Below are 17,829 nucleotides of genomic sequence, written 5' to 3'. Positions count from 1 at the left end.
TGTAAGATTTTTAAATCATGATTTGAAAGTACTCACCAAGGCAGGCAGTTTTAAACTTTTTACTGCCAGCCAACTTAAATCCAAGGTTTGACCCACTTATTCTCCATTATAAACCAGACATTTTATTTCACAGTAACACATCTTCTACTCAGGAATGTGCACTTGAAGTCAAAGCTTGAAAAATACAAACCAGAGTGAAAGCTAATGGATCTAAAATATAGATCCAAAGTTTGGAAATTAAGTCCCAGTTAGGACTGATGTGGATTATTTATAACAGATTTAAGTATTCTAAATTGAAATATTTTTAAACCAAGGCATAACCAAAAAGAAATAACTATTTCTTTTTATAACAAACCTTGCTTACACTAACAGAAAGACAGTTTGACTGATCAAGACAAATCTGCTGTGTAATGCATATAAGAGAGAAGGATAGAGAGAGCAGAACATTGGTTACAAATTCTCATAGATATACTTTATTGAAGTAAAATGCCTTAACAGGCAGAACACAGCAATGTCATTAACAATAATTTTTAAAAATCTGACACACTTCGGGGAAAAAAAAAGTATATTTTTTTCAAGATGGGGTTCAGTTATTCGCTGTCAAGATGGAGAAATGCTCTTCCCACATTCAAATGTTTCCAGTCAAGAAACAGCACAACATACAAGGGAGATATCAACACTTAAAATTTGAGAAGAATATGCACTACCCATTCGCAGAGGTTTATCACAAGACTTCCAACTGCAGAACAAGAGCGACCATTTCACTAGGATATCTATATACACACAAAAAGAGCATAAAAAGAACAAAGCATTTTACCCCATATTAAGATTAAATGCATTTCACGCCACACGCGTGCCATCATTCATTATTATGTATTATGATATATAGGAATCTGTGCTATGTACAATGTAAACATCTAGGCTCAGAACGAACTCAAAAAGTCAATCCCATCAAGTCGCAAAGTCATTTCACAACCTAACATCCCAGGACTTTTTAGCGGTACTAAGAGATGATAACGGGAGATGGGGAAATCAAGCAAATGTGTCAATAACTCATTGTGCCCTCATTTAAAGTTTCCCTACTGGCCAATGAGTTAATCACATATACAAGTACAAAGGTAGATAAACTGAACTGTTCAACATTTTTGAGCATTTACATTGCAGACAAAGTCAACCTCAGTGCAGGAAATACAGTAAGGGTGTGTTACGAAGCACAGAAAAAGAATGGTGGTTAAACTGAAAAAAAATAAAAATAAGTTAGTCAGTAATGCTTACTCAAAGTAAAAATCATCAAGCAGTACCCAGATAGAACTCTGCAAAATTCAATCTTTAAAGGTTAAAGTGCAGAACAACATTAAGGACCTGAGGAGGGTTTTTGACAGGGGAATTAGTGATTGGTTGGCAGAATAGAGTCCCAGCAATTTCTTATTAGTTTAAGCAACCTGGTTGTAAGCACTATACATTAAAAGGCGCACATGCTCACTGGCAACACACAGCCCATTCACACTAGCTACTCTCACTTATACACAGGCCTCAAAAATAAAACACACACTTCAGTTGTCTTTTCTGGCACACTACAGATCCTCGTCAGTGTCCCTGCTTTTCTTGTAAATTGGCATGTTGATGCTATGAAAGGCAGGGACCCAGCGGTTGTCATGAAGTCCCACATTGCAACCAGGTGTGTCTTTGTGAGACCTACGGCAGCACATCCAGTATCCCGGGCCATATGGTAGCGCCTGGCAGTAGGGCTTATGATGCCAACGGCAGAGCGAAACGTCACCACGGTCGTACTTCTTCTTACACTGCTTGCAGGGATCGTCTTTGTAGCGTGGATCACTCACCCAACGAGAGTCCGCCGGCCGTACGTCGTAACTCTCAATGAGAAATTTAAAGTAATGGCAGGTGCATTTGAGGGCAGCCAGGCTCTCAGTAGGAAGCAAGCAAAAGATCTTTAGAATGATGTGGTGCGGCAGGAAAGCCATGTACTGCTGAGGCTCCAAAAGCAGCTGGATCTTAAAGCGAGTTTCAAGAAACTCATGAGACACTAGGCGGCGTAATGGAAAAGGCACAGGCTCCGGATTAACTCTGCAAGTCTCTCTTCTCTCGGTCTCCTCGAATGTTTGATGATTTTGGTTAGCCATAAGCCCATCCTTGATCTCCTCATTGTAAGACACTAAAGTGTCGACAAAAGGCTCAAGGTCCTGGATGTGAGAAGGCTCTTTGTTCAGTGATCTGCTCTTTGATGGGGAAGGCAGCCGATGCTCCTTCAGAGACTGAGTAGAAGATTTGGCAAAAAATAACATGCCTGGTATCGGTTCCTCACTGTACTCTGAGCTGGCATCCTTTGGTGAGGACTGCACGGTCTCAGCAGCTGTGCTAGTTTCCTCTCTTGAGATACAAGAACTTTCTACGTCCTTGAGGGTGCAGGTGTCAAGCCCACACTGCGAGGTCTCTATCGACTCAAGGGTCTTAGGTGGGGAACTCAGTTTGTCTAAATCACTATCCAGTTGCTGTGGGACACTCTCAACTCTAGAGTCCTGAGGGACAGAAGGTGAAACTGGTTCAGATGGCAATAGGTAAGGTTCTGATCCTGCCAAAAGCACACGCCCCACCTTCCTCCGTAAGCTATTGTTTCGAGAGAGGTCTCCTCCACCTTCTCCAAGGCTTTGTCTACTCAGGCACTGCGACTCCAACTTGGCTACCATATCCAGAACTCGAACAGACTCTCCTTCCTCTTCCTGGACCTCCAACTTTTCTGCAACCTTGGACTGCTGCTCTGTGGGCTGAGGGCTGGTTCCAACTTTGGATAAAGTTATGGTGCTGCGTAAGGATGGGACTTTGGAGATCACCTGTTGGTCGCTGGCTCTTTGTTCCAGGTATGCCACCATCTCCACCACAGATAGTGCCTTTTCATCCTCTTCTCCCTCTGTCCTGACTGCATCATCTGCAACTCCTTTGAATGGATCAATGTTCTCATTGAGGGTCTCCTGTTGGGATACTTTCAGTATTTCAGTGTTTGGGGAAGAAGTTTCCATACTTTTTGACTTCTCTTGGTTTTCAGACCTTTTCCTGCGTTTAGCCACAGAACAGTCACCATCCCAGCAGCCTTTGTTTTTAACAGAGACAGTTCGCAGCTCTGGGGCAATGGCTTCTGTTTCTGAGGTGTTGTCAACAACACTACTGCAAGTACTGCCACACTTCTGAGATGCAAAAATAGCGATTTTCTCTTTTGTGTTCCCAGGTTTAATGACAGCCCATATATCCAAAGATCCCTCTGCATCTTCTCCTTGGTAGATCCTAAGTGAGCTTTCATTCTCCAAACCAGTTGAAGGTGAGACCAGAACTAAAGAACTGGTTTTCAGAGAGGATGCTCTACTCTTGCGGGCCCCACTAACTCTAGTTGGTGCATTGCTCCCACTGCCACATCGTAGGGTGTTGGTGGAGATGACACTGAGGGGACACCGGTTGGCTGTGCCATTGCCAGGTGAGCCCATGAGCCCACACCCCTGGCGACTGACCCAATCTTTTCTGAGCACTCCCTGCTGGTTGGCATGGAGGTCTCTTGTTTCATTGTGCACAGATTCCCGATGTATCTCTGTATCTTGTGGTTTGGGGTATGGCTTGAGGTGCATGGTGGTAATCCTAAGAAAAAAAGGGATAAAAGAGAGAATTTTTAAAACAAATACAAGGTGTTTCCACTAAAGTTTTAACTTGATTATATCTTAAAAGTAGGGCTGCACGAGAAGTCTTTTTAAACTTAACTTAAATTAAACAACACCATGCTGGTTTCATCTTGCCAGAGGAAAACTGGCCCCCGACTGAGCCCGGTTTCTTCCAGGGTTTTTTTTTTTTTTCTCTATTTTTGTCACCAATGGAGTTTGGGTTCCTTTGCCAATTTTGGGGACACTTAAATTTCAAGCAATACAATTAGGGCTGTAGCTATCGAATATTTTAGTAAATCAAGAATTCTACCAAAAATCCCATCGATTAATCGGATAAAATGTGTTTTTGCTTAATTAAATAGAATCATATTAAATAGATCTCTACCAAATACTTGTCTTTAAAGGGGTGGTGAAATGCTATTTCATGCATACTGAGTTTTTTACACTGTTAAAGAGTTGGATTCCCATGCTAAACATGGACAAAGTTTCAAAAATTAAGTTGTACGTTTCTGTTCCAAAAATACTCCTTCCGGTTTGTCACAAGTTTCGGAAAGTTTTTTTCGAGTATGGCTCTGTGTGACGTTAGATGGAGCGGAATTTCCTTATATGGTCCTAAGGGCACGTCTGCCAGAAGAGCGCGCGCTCCGGTATAGCAGAGCAATGAGAGCACAACAGACTTCACTGATCAGAGCGAGAGCGTCGCAAAATGTCACAAAAGGAGTGTGTTTTTGGTTGCCAGGGCAAGACAACCCTGCACAGATTACCAAAAGAGAAACAGCATTAAGGGACCAGTGGATGGAGTTTATTTTTACAGAGCATCAACGGAGTTGTGCAAGTGTTTTTGTTTGTTCCCCTGCATTTCGAAGATGCTTGTTTTACAAACAAGGTCCAGTTTGACGCTGGATTTGCATATCGTTTATTTCTTAAGGATAATGCAGTTCCAATGAAAAAGGGTCACGATCGTGTGTTGGAACCGCAGGCGGTGAGTAAAACTGCTTCAAATATCTCTGTGTTGTTAACTATCGGCGCGTAAGCACATCAAGTAAACAACATGCGATGTTGTCATCAAACTGCATTTCCACATGTACAGCTTAAAAAAAAAAAAAAAAGACGACAAAGTGGAACTTAGTCATTTTCCAAAACCGCTAAGCAAATATATACAGTTTCAGTACATACCACATAGAAACGTTGTTGCTGATGCTGCTCTTGTTAAATTTCAGCCTCTGGATCTGATTATGGATCATAAATATATGCTGAATCTGACTGTTAGCCATGGTTTGTTTTGTCCTCACGGTGTCACAGCTCCCAGACGCGCTCAACGCAAAAGCCTACTGGCGCTCGTGATTCTTTAGCTCCGCCCACACGTCATGCCTCCAGCCGGTCGTGTTTTTCCGGGAAAAATCGGTACAGACTATCTTTCTCTTATGAATATAATAAAACTAAAGACTTTTTGGAGTTGCATGAAGGATGCAGTACTACTCTATAGGTACTCAAGATTAACAGGATATTGAGTGAAAACGAGCATTTCACCCCCCCTTAAACTAAACCGGCCTTTTATTTTGACGGGTTGATGTACATTTACAGTTCTGTGTATGTGATGTGACGCTAGTTTTACTCAAATGGTCAAATGCTCATGAAGTGACTGTCAGAGCAGTTCTGGAGATGCTGTTCATGTGTTCACATCCTTATTTAGTGAGACAGCAGACACTGAAATTACCGCGAGCGTCACGCGCACTTCAGTGTCTGTGATAAAGGAAATTGCGCTTCTGCTCCATTCATTAACAGAGACAAGCAGAACATGCAGGATTCATATTTAAATAGACTGTTCCGGCTTAACATTTACAGATATTAGTCCATATTGTGATTTGATGTAAGTGCAATGACCTATTTTTTATTAATCAATTCAAAATTTGGCAAAGTCTGTGCCATTCTGCGTTAAACTGTAAATTCCATTTTTATGACTGGATTCTGCGATTCCCTCCACGTTTTCTGCATCATAGGGCCCTAGTTGTGGTATCCCTGAAAGTGTTTACTGATGTTGCTTGCATTATTGACAATATTTTCCAGTCTAAAACTGCAAAGCTGCTTTGAGACAATCAGTATTGTATGGAACACTAGGCCTATATAAATAAAGGTGACTTGACTTGAAGCCTGACAGTCCATGTTTACTACAAGTTGTCTGACATATGGAAAAATGCAACATACTCTGCTGAACATTCTTCTCTGTTAAAGGATCATACAGGCTTAGAAACAGATAAGGTAAAGTGCATATTTGCATTTCTTAATCAAAAACTCAATACCAAAAAGCAATTTCTTTAATGTGCCCATTTTATAATTTGTTTAAAAAAGTTTAATTATTGCAAATTTTGTTCATGCAAATTAGATATAAACTCTAGATTAAAAGCACAAAAGCATCTAAATATGGAAACTTGAAAAATCTGCTGGTGCAAGTCATCTTAGCAGTGTTTTTACCACGTGATTATATAGCATGTGCATACTTGTAAATAACTCCTCAAGCAGAAGTATCACAATGAGCACAAGGGCTAGCTGTTCCCTCTGGCCCTTAGGCTGGCATAATGGGAGCAGAGCCACCCAGGTCCAGACACAGCTGGGTTCTTACACGAGCACTCAGCTGACACAGACCCAGCTGCCCTACAAACAAGCCTGCGGCACCACCAATAGTAGTATCTATGTGTGGGAGGACTGAACTCTCACAGACACAAGTGCATATAAGGCATTCCTCCAGTGCAGATTCAGACCTGATAAAATGGTACAGGGGATTCTCATGTGACTTAACATGGGATGGCATTTGGTCATTGTGGACAGTTATTTCAGAGCCAAAGTGAGAGTGGGAGGTGACTTGCTTTCTCAAAAAGGGGGGGAAGAGCATGGCCTGCAGCCATTCATTGGATGGTAAACATGGAAAGTGGCATGTCCATTGACAAGTGAGAATACCATTTGGTGTGTCCATGGAAAGCTTGCATAGACTAGTACATCTCCTTCTGTGCCAACCTTCCTTTGTGGCAAACAGCAGGGGAGGGCAATCTGTAAGGTCAGAATCATATTATTGAGCTGGTGTCTTGGACAAAATGTGGGATAACACAAAAGGCAAGTATACAGTGGCTTTGATTGTCCATGGATACAGGCACGCTCACATTTCCTGGCACAACCCTGTCTCAGACTTCCTGTTCTTGACAGTTTTTTTCTTTGTGCTAGCAAAGGTCAAATACTGTATATTATCTTAAGAGGTAGGCCTACATAATTTCAACAGTTGGACAATTTTTGATCAGGCTAGTGTTGTCAAAAACACAGACTTCGGTACCAGTTGGTACTGGAATTTAAACAATGTCCATTTCCCACTAGCATCTGAGTACAGTTGAATTTTGGATTTTTAAACGCTGCCGATTTGACGTTGATTGGACATTTTTAAACTTTCAGTACAGACTGGTACTGAAGTCAGTACTTATGAGAACACTAGGTCAGGGCATAAAGAAAAAGGTAGTCTGATTAAAAATGTCAACACTGAATACAGGAAGGTAATGGACTGAGTTTGCTAGCTCCCCCCCCCCCCCCTTGTTCATGAAATGATAAAAGTTAAACATCTTATTTGACTTACAAGTTTTTGGATGCCAAAATACCATATAAAAAAAGACCAAAGAACTGTACTGACTGTTTGCTGAGGAACACACTGCAGTACCATTGCTCGACAGGAGTATGATTACCCTGGAGGTACGCCAGCTCCTATCTGGTGCTCAAATGCTGATTTTTACCCATTACTCAATCTGGCAACAACATACAGCTGCCGCCCAACCCTTGCCCTCAAGGCACGCACAACTCAAAGTTTCCCTGAGACTACAGGCCAAAACACATGTGTGAGCTAATGATAAGTTGAAGGCAAAAAAAGCACAACAGCATTATGTAAAAAGAAAACAAATACAAGTGAAAAGCAAAACATCAGAATGAATAATGTCAAAGGATGAAGTGAGATCATACTAAAATCAGCACGCTGCTTAAGTTAACAGATTTGTTTGCTTGCCTCTTCTTGTAAACATTTAAGACTTCCTTTGAAAGGGGCCTGCCAGAGGACCTGTCCAACTGATGGGAATGGAGTGGGGAACGAATAAGGATGAGGTCACGATTATGAAGTCTACTTTGGCTCCAATTATGTCGTAACACTGTTCTTCCTGAGGAAAAGGCTGCGCATCTGGGTCGGACCACTTCGCCACATGTGTTGCTGCAGTCTATAGCTCATGTAGCTTAGTGAGACAAGACAACAGCGAGGGTGATTAAACGAGAGATTGGAACAGAATCTCACTTTTTGTGAAGCTAAACACACGCAGATCAGCTTGTTTTTCTTCACCCCCCAACACCAAATGAATGGCAAATCTACATTGTAAATGCCTTTAGAGTTGTTATTATGTGTTGATGTTGGCTGTCTCGTCTAAACAAAATAATAAAAAACATCCTGGATAGAGGGCGATATCCATGATGATGAACAGATGAAACAGTTTGTTGTTTTTCTGGAAATGAACAGAATGAATCCACTTTGGTTTCTGCGATCTAAACAAATGCGAGTGAATTACCATCAAATTACTCTCAAAATGTGTGATGTCATGAATAGGCTTGAGTGTAGTAAGTACTAATTACCTCCAGACTGATGGCGGATTGGAGGCTCGTAACCGTGGATCCCGGTAAGGGGTGGGGTTGCAGTAACTGATAGTTTCACATTTCTGAGGCATTAGGCTCCTCCCTCCAGTACGAGCGATGTCTCCCAACAGAAGGGCTCAGGACTCCAGCCTCACTGCAAAACAACATTGATGGACAAAATTGAGAACAGTTTGTCTTTCCATCTTATTATACACATGTACAGAGTCTATACAAGGATAGTTTTGAAATATAAGACCCTTATACAGTATAAACTTACTATCAACTCTAGTATTTTAATTAAAATAGTTAACATTTATTAGATTTTTTTTATATTGGTTTGTATAGTTGGGAAGTTCCAAAAGCAGTAAAAACATCCATTAGAACAGTTTTCGTGAGCACCTGACTCGCTGTTAACCTTTAAAACACTTACTGTTAACCCCTCTCAGTTCTCTTTCTGTGGTCTCAGCACATATCTGGTACTTTTCTTATTTCTGAAACCTGCAGCACTTTACACATTATGGTTTGCAAAGCTTTTGTTGTAGTATTCATAATTTGCAAGTCACCTTTTTAACATCTGCTAAAAAAAAAAAAAAAAACTATAACTTCATATTTTTATAACTGTGTAGGTCGCGTAAATGGCTTAGACAAAACCCCAGTCAGCACACACTGACTTTTGCCCATTTTCCCATCTGATTCATTGACCATTATAATCCCAATATTGGAGAAAACTGATGATTTCGTAATTGGCACAAACATGTTTTCTTGCACCTGGTTCTCATGAGCTGATCAGTTAGTAAGGAGCATCGTGTTGTACATATAAAAATACTCAATGACTCTATTTGAAAAGGTTCTGCAAACTGACCAGCCAGTTTGCAGAACCTTTTAAAAAACACTCAGACACAAATGTGTAATCTATAGGCCTAAATTCTCAAAAACCCTGAATATTTTGTAGTGGTTATTTTAATGGCAATGGCTACAAATGCTTTTCCTCAACAGAACATGAAACTGTACATTCCAATGAGATGGTGTAGTTATGGCTGTGATGCATTATGGGGTCTTATGGCAATTATGGAGTATTTAATGTCGAAAACAATTAAGTCATGGTCACAAAGGGCCAGAAATGTCTTCCACTGCATAATAAAGTTCAAGTTTGGTTAACTCTGACCTGCAAATTTCCACAAAACATTTAACCAATGCATTACAGATTTGATCTTGTTGGTAAAACTCAATTCTGCATAATCTGCAAAAGTGTGAAAGGGTCAGATGTACTTGTGCATGCAAAAAACCTAGAGTAACCACAGTTTAACTTAAATAGGCAATGCAGTATGCAGCAAGCACTTGTGAGGGTGTAATACTAAAACAACTAGGCTAAATGACAGACACAGAAACTTAGATAAGAGACAGAGAACACCAGCATGAGAAAGCTTTAATGACCTGAATTGGTAACAAATTGGGTCACAGGCACAGCACCATTTTGTTAAGAAAGAAACTGTTAAGATATAATCCACAATGTGACATCAACTACTTCCTTACAAATTTAAAAACAGTTAGCATATCATGTCAAATAATTTAAAAAAAATTCACAATCTGAAGGTCAAATTACAGCTCAAAAGATTATTACAGACATAGTATGGAAATATAAATAAAACTTCATAGATAAGTGCAAGTGAAGTAAATCTGAACAGAACACATGGCTCTGGATTTCTTATTCCCATTTCCCCTCCAGGGGCTAGAAAAGCAGGCAAGGAGTTTGTTTTCAAAGAGATACTTCACCCATGAGAAGCAGATAAGCATGAAAAAAAATGTTTTTGGAACATTATCCCTGTGTCCCATCCATAAGCCCACAATGAAACACTGGCTAACGGACACCGGCTGAGCTCACCACTGAGGACAAGATTACATGGTCTCAACGGAGACCAAAACAAAGCAGAGATAACCTCATTTCATCTTTCTTTCCATGCCTTCCAAGTACTAGCATATTCATGCAACTCCTGAGGCAAATTCACAATTGAGTAACCACCTAAAAGCATGTGCAGTGTAAAAAAAACGATCCTTACAACAATGTCAATGTTTTTCAAACGAGTGTCTCTGACCGTTTTGTACATGCGTGTCTTTTACATTTACTCACATGCATCCAAGCTATTCGCTAAGTCAATGCATTGTAAATTCCTCCGTTCTGACATTTGCACAGTATTCCAATACAGATGAAGATGTACACAGTCTTCAGCACAGCACGTGGTTTTATTTGGTCTGACTGACACCCTCCAGAATTTCACCTAAGCAGTAGTGATTGGCTGGGACAGGAGGGCTCCTTTTACAAGCACGTGTGCGCCTGCCGGAGGACATAAACGCAGGTCTGATAAGGAGCCAATGGGCTATTCAAGATCCCTGCATGCCTATAAATGGCAAAGATAATCAATACTTTTGGACCTTCGCTGTAGAACAGGGTCTGAGCACAGAATCTGCCTGCACATATCTTACAAACTTTACATGCAGTGATGAAAACAAAACAAGATGTGAGAAACTGAAATACACACACACATAACTGCACAATGCACATACAAAGTCCTTTAAAGGCCCGAGAACTTCTCATATCACACTTCCTTTACCTAAACTTGCTCGCGCTTTTCCAAAAACAATGGCACTCATTCAAAAGGAGAGGTGGGGCTTTCACAATGCCATTTCCAGACCGTCTAAAACAGACCAGCTGCTACAATAGCTTTCATAGATCTTTCCAGATCTCGGGCCATGTAAAAACTAAGAACATAAATCAAAGAACCACACATCTCTCACAGTACAAAACCCCAAGAATTTTCAGCTGCTCTTTCAAATAGAGGAGCCTTTGAGTTTGTAGAAAGGGTCTTGGAGCGTCTGGTCCAAACCAAAAGAGAAAGATACATGTCATGTCCACAGGGCCATATTCAGAATTCAACTTTAAATATTGCACACTATGAAACGTATACTTGCTAAAAATTTGTCAAAGATGGAATGCAAAACAATTATGTATTATGCTATGATAAGCATTTCACTATAAGAATGGAGTCATATGACCTTACTACGCATGTTTTGATTGGATATATAATCATTTTTAATTTCAAAATAAATAAATAAATATTTGCAGTTTGAGTTCATTGTAAGTCAAGAGAGATTTAATTGTGGTTGATAATGGTCCCAATGCAGTCATCACATAGGAAATTAAATGGTCAAGTTGAAAACTTTGCATAGAGGAATACAGTATTCCATATAGCATGCAAATTTGGTCATCCGGCAGTTCTGTGTATACAGATAATTTGCATATTATAAACAGTAAACATACTAGTGTTGTAAAAAGAACTATCAATGCAATTCTATACATATAAATAATCAAACCGAAAATACACTAGTAGGGCTCATTTATAACCGTTGCATACGCACAAAACCAGCCCTTCCTATGCAAAAGGTCAAAAAAAATTGATGGGAAAATTACACACATGTATGCAAACTCTGACCCATGCATACAAAAACTTTTTCCTGTACTGAGAAAAATAATCAAGTAACTGTTTTCATGTCGATAATCACATTTACATTAAATATTCCACGTTCTTAATAAAAATAGACACTGAAAACACATGCAGTCATTGCACAAAAGTTAAACCAAAGAATATGAATTTAGATCTTGAAAAGGCCAATAATAATAGCTTACGGTACAAAAGCGCAGCTGCACAGAGGTGTTGATGAGCATGAAGGCATCTCTACAACATTATTAAAAGTAGGCTACTGCTGTTTTTGAAGGATAGGCTACAACTTGAAGAAAACTCTAAGATTTACATGTTTCCTTTTTAAAATACTTTGCTAGTGATGCACAGTGTCAGACAATTTTACACTGCAATAAATAGATCTGTTTCCTTTAAAAAATAGCTAAAAATTGTTCACCTTTATCAACAAAACTACATAAATGTAGTTTGATTTGAATTGTTTAAAACAACTATTTGGCCAGTGTCAAAAAAACAAAAAAAAAAGTATTCTAAAATATTAATCTGATAACTATTTTAAACAGTTTTTGTTTTTATCTTGATATATTTGTTTTAAAACATAAGGAAATTGGATGATTTTTAGCAATAAAAATGTATGTATGGCACAAACTGTATTTATAGTACTTATCTCACATTTCCTTAATGTCTAGTGTTAAACATGGTCTCCCGTGGATGGGAGTGTGCATGGAAATGATATGCAGATATGAGGTTATGCATAGTAAAAGTAGGGTTTGTAAGTGAGAGGAGATGGGAGATCTTCCCGAGTGGGATTTATACAGGGATTTTTGAGCGGTTAATAAGCATGGATGTTTTTGGCCTACAATTTAGCTAACCTAAATACACTGCAGCAGACTTCAGTTCAATTTCCCACCGGTTCTTCAGTACAACTTCCCTTCCTCAGAAACACTGTGCAACTCTGTGGTTTTCTATTTCAAATCCAGCAAAGGGAGTCAATGCATTTTTCAATGCACTTGGCATATGGACAGCATCCACTTTTATATTTGATTTGGTTCGCTTTCAAATCAAAGTATTGGGAGTTTTCTTTCCCATAACTGCTGTAGATGGGTTGTGGTGGAGCTATTTTGCAATGATTTTCCGCCTTCTCGCACGTTTCTTGACTCACAAACAAGCTTGCTATTATCTTTGCCCTTTCTGACCACTGTTGTTTCGATTGCTGACCCAAATACATTGATTGATATATGCGCTTATGTTTAATAATTAATAAACTGTTAGCACAGATGTCAATAATAAGACTAAATCGACTACAAATGTGAAAGCCAAAACACTTTAGCACAAGATTATCATGACAAATGAGTGTTTGCTCCCAAACAGACTTGTGTACCAATTCAATGTTTGCATATGATGTCAGAAGACTTTATCGTATAGTCCAAGAACCAACCAGAGTTAGCCACTCAGCAGACTGATCTCCTTTGAAAGAGGTCAACAGTAGTTCAGGAAGCTAACAACAAAGACAATCAATCTGCCTCAAAGTCCTTAATGAAGACATCAACAACTGTAGACCCTCCGATTTCCTAACAGCCATGGCTCTGAATGCCATATCTCAATAAAAAGTTCACACATGCTCTGCAATTGCTTCTGTGGCACTTTGAGCGACCGTTCACGATAAGGGTGTGTGAATGTGCAATCATCCTGTTGCCAAATACTACGGTGCTACTCTGACACCATACTAGGAATAGTAAGGCCAGGTCAACAAGCATATCAACATCCCAAGCCCAACCCAAACTAACCAGCCAGGACAAGCAGCATGAAAATGCATCACCAATATACATTCATTGCATTACCTCAGACAAAACCAGACCTTTGAATGGTCTTTGCCTGCTGAAACCTGATACATTGAACACACCTTGCACCCTTGTCGGCTTTCCGAGACAAATTTGTTGCCATTGTAACTGCTATCTGTCTTCTGTCTCACTCTGCTATTAAATCACCCACTGTCATAAATGTCTGTAATGAGCAGACATGTGAACACAGCCATATGATCTCATTAAGAAGGTGTGCCAGCTACACGATTGTTCTTAGTAGGGCTTAACAGACTGTCTGCAATGAGTGGTTTTCTTTTTTTAATAATGTTTAAAATAGTATTTATTCCTGTGATGCAAAGCTGAATTTCCTGCATCATTATTCCATTAGTATCACGTGATCGTTCAAAAATCATTCTAATATGATGCTAAAAAACATGTATTATTGTTATCGATGTTGATAACAGTTGCTTAATATTCTTTGGGCACTGTTCAAATTTTGTTGTTGTTGTTTTTTGGAATGTTGATTGTTGTTATTTTTATTTTTATTTTTTTGGATTCACTGTTAAATAGAAAGTTGAACATTTTTTAAATAAATCTTTTGTAACATCATAAATGTTTTTAATGTCACTTCTGACGATTTAATGTGTCCTTGCTCAAAATTACATTACATTTTTATTGATTTTGGAATGGTAGCATAGCATATATCAGTGTATACATTTTATTATTTCAATAAAAATTCCATTACCATAAAAAAAAAATCTAGTTTCTCTGGTTAAACTTCGAAAACAATCTACTTTAAGTAAATTTTAAGAAAGAAAAAGAATGCCAAGTAGCATTAAATACATAAGTATCCACTAAAATATGCCTAATGGTATCTTACAGAAACCATATGCTGGCGACTATCCACCATTCAAATATAAATAAATAAATTGAACATTTTCGATGACTAATAGAATAATGTCCATTTACATAAAACTAACCAAATGAGGTCAGCTTGTTTAACTGGATTTTGTCATTGTAAATCATTATAAATATGGAAAAAACTGCCCAATTATTCAGTCCATTATAGTCATTCAGGCAGATCACCGAGTGAATTTTAAATGTAGGTAGTTTAGTATATCTCTATTGTGCATTTCTGCCCACAAACATATTAGACCAAAAACATTGTCAAACAAAAACAAAAGGACTTGGTCAGAGGTATGCTGGAAAACTGCATGCATTAAGAATGCATTAAAGGCTATTTGCTGCCCAAATAATGACGAGTTTGTCAGACATGGCACACATTTTTGCCACACAAATAGTTCAAAGCATTTCAGGCTTGATGAAAAACACACTAAACCCCAGTTCCAAAGGGGGTAACGCGATCATAACCACATATTATACTGCAGACCTGCCAATGTTCGAGACAAAAGCTTGTCCCAACCTGCAAGAGGTTTGTATAAAAGCTTTCAGTGGTTTTCAGAGTGAGGTAAGGTACACATTTCTGCTTCACACTTCCCTTTAGTCTGCCACATGACTCCAGGCCGAGTGGCCAAACAGGTTTTCTTAACCTGTGTAAGCAGTCCAGTTGTCAGACTTCCCTTCGTAAGAGCTCATTGTGTTCAAACAGGTGGTGGTCGGGCTCAATTGTGTTTTATGAAGTGCTCACTTAACTAAGTGTATTCTCGCTGTATTGCATAAGGCAGCCATCAAAAGAAACCTGCTGTAATTCAGCCCATTTCAACATGACACCAGTTGCTTAAATCAATACTTTCGCTTGCCAAATAAACTTAATGCCTGCCAAATAAGCCAATCTCTTGATTGGACTGATAGGAGGAATTGTTTAAACTACTCATTAGAAATGGTCCAAGAGTATATGCTAGATTTCTGTGGCTAAAACTAAAATTACTTCTCTAAACACCAAAAACTTAATTTGTATGTAATCACTATACAATTATGGTATGCCTCTGTATCACACTAACTCATCTAAGAGTCATTTACTGGTCAGGTTGGTGTTGAACTTTCCGGGTTGTGTATCGCAAAAATTTATGTTTGCTTTAACACAGCTTCACACATGTTCTGCAGCTCTCCAGTTGTTCACAAAGATATGATTAAAATTTAGATTTAAAGACCTTTCAGAAAACAATGTGCCACCTTGACAACATTGAGCCGCCTAAAATAAATCAGGCTGAAAATGTAAAAGCAAGTGAATCGGAGTTAACATGGCCTAGACGGTAACAAAAGGACAGCAGAAAATTCCTGACCACAAACAAAACTACCCCACTACCACATCATCATCTGACAAATAAGTAAGAGGACATTTATCATATCTTTAATGGGATGCATGGCATGGTTTTGACATGTAGCTGACCAACAAAGATAAAAGCCTGCACTTTGCACTCCTGATCTGAAAATTACCAAAACTTTAGAGCTTCAAAATGCTCATTCCACCTCCCCCATTATGAAAAAAAAAAAGGTTTGCGGACCAGCCCACTGTTGGTAACAACTGACCCGTTAAAAACAAGTTAGGCTTCAGATCAAAATTTGGCTGCAAGCTTGACTTCAGGAAGGCAATCTTGCACAGACTAGAAAGATTATTTTTGTATGACTGATTTTGGTATAGATAAGTGTCTAATAACCACGTGTCTGGTAACCAACAAATGCCTATAACAAAAAAAAAAAGTCACTTAATTTAGACAAATAACGATTAATATACTTAAATTAATATACTTGATCTATTGTCAAAATTTGTTTAATTATTTCTACAACCAGTTAGACTGAAGTGCTGGCATCAACACTTTTTGCAGAGACAAAGTTCATATGTGTAATCAAGTAGTTAAACATTATGTGTTCTTTGCCGCTTTAGTGTCTCATTCACCTCCAACAACTTACGCTTTCTCAGGTCAACTAATGCACATGGACACCATGACGTGTCTGTGTTTGGGTTAAATGATAGCAGTTAGGTAGAATGGTCTCTATAGAAATCATATTGTGGTCATATTATCATAATAGGGCTTATGATGGGTCTAATTCAGCATGTTTACCTAAATTCTCATTAGTATGTTATCTGAAAGACTTCAAGAGTCAGAAAGGCTTTTGAAATGTGACTGAATGAAAAAACTATTTACTTAGAACTATTACAACTCTGTATATCTGAAGTCTCTTAAAACTCTTTACAATGTGAGGCACGCTTTCTTAAAAGAATAAAAACAAACCTGAAACGTACATGAAAATAAATAAAAGAAATAACAGAGAAAACAGGAATAGACCACAAAACACACACAAAAAAAAAGGTCGACAGTGAAGTTATTAATTAGGGACCACAAGTTAAACATGAGTAATTTGCACTTACTTATACACTTTTAAAAACACGTTGAAAATGTACAAATATAGTCAGATAAATTAAATAAAAAATAAAAATAAAACAAAAAAATAATAAATGTAATATTGAGGCGTCAAACCTCATTAGCACTAAAGCTAACGTTAACTGACAGAAACGCCATCACATACATCTGATCTTTAAAGGAGAGAAAAATTTGAGTACTTAAACGGTTATATGCACTTAAATACACATGCATAATCAATAAATCAACTAAAATATGTCATTCAGAGCATATAAATGGACGTAGGTCCTGTTTTGGGGGTGTTTTAATGCTAGTTCCGCTCAGCATATGCCAAACCGAGTCAACAGGAAAAAGCACAGAATAAATGCTACATTTTCATCACTTTAGATGCAAGTTAAAGCCATTGAAACTCTTTAATGTCACGTATAAGTTAAATGTATTTATGACTGACACGTAGGAGTAATAAGCCAAACATAAGGAAATAGAAGATTAAAAACTGACCTGAGCAAAAATAGAATAAAAGTCGAAACGGAGAGATGAACTGGCTTGCTGAAAGAGGAAACTCTTCGTCGCCTTGTGTATTTACTGGGGTCAATTCATCTCATCTTGTCATATTTTTTAAGTCGTGTGTCCTTCAGGACTCAACGCTTCATTTCTGCGCGCGCCTGATCAGATCAGATGAGCGCGCAGCGGGCACTGCCTCCTATATGGAGAGAACGCGCATAAAGACGCGAACGTGCACGAATCCACCCAGTACAGAAGAACATAAGTTTTTTTATTATTATTATTGCATACATTTTTGGAAGATTTTGCGGTAACAATTGATAAAATATATACTTATCAGTTGTAATAAACCATTACAATTTATAAGAAAATATTCAAGTCTTTATATTTTTCTGTCCAGTAGGACTATTTTAAATAT

The 17,829-nt window shown here is 38.5% G+C and overlaps 1 protein-coding gene across 4 annotated transcripts; it reads right to left on the bottom strand.

Annotated features, from left to right (window-relative positions):
- Window positions 1–446: 446 nt before the first annotated feature.
- fbxo34 (F-box protein 34) lies at window positions 447–17,609 on the bottom strand. Of its 4 annotated transcripts, none has more exons than XM_052580210.1 (3): window positions 17,409–17,609; window positions 8,310–8,463; window positions 447–3,642 (listed from the first exon to the last, which is right to left on the bottom strand). In XM_052580210.1, the coding sequence occupies exons 2-3, from the start codon at window positions 8,399–8,401 to the stop codon at window positions 1,575–1,577; spliced, it is 2,160 nt and encodes a 719-aa protein (XP_052436170.1). In that variant the 5' UTR covers window positions 8,402–8,463; window positions 17,409–17,609; the 3' UTR covers window positions 447–1,574. The 4 variants fall into 4 exon arrangements, with proteins under 4 accessions (XP_052436170.1, XP_052436171.1, XP_052436173.1 ...); XM_052580211.1 differs by lacking the exon at window positions 17,409–17,609 and adding an exon at window positions 10,438–10,584; XM_052580213.1 differs by lacking the exon at window positions 17,409–17,609 and adding an exon at window positions 7,699–7,918 and having other exon boundaries at window positions 8,310–8,451.
- Between the last annotated feature and the right edge of the window lie 220 nt (window positions 17,610–17,829).

The sequence above is a fragment of the Carassius gibelio genome, chromosome B17 (assembly GCF_023724105.1).
Source record: "Carassius gibelio isolate Cgi1373 ecotype wild population from Czech Republic chromosome B17, carGib1.2-hapl.c, whole genome shotgun sequence".
Taxonomy (NCBI): Eukaryota; Metazoa; Chordata; class Actinopteri; order Cypriniformes; family Cyprinidae; genus Carassius; species Carassius gibelio.
This window is presented reverse-complemented; position numbering and strand designations above follow the sequence as displayed.

Bases quoted from the DNA above. Each gene is read 5' to 3' on its own strand.
- fbxo34 (XM_052580210.1), bottom strand. From the start codon at position 8,401: ATGCCTCAGAAATGTGAAACTATCAGTTACTGCAACCCCACCCCTTAC. The intron at 3,643-8,309 runs GTAATTAGTACT...TTTTTTTCTTAG, and splicing joins AATCCGCCATCAGTCTGGAG to GATTACCACCATGCACCTCA.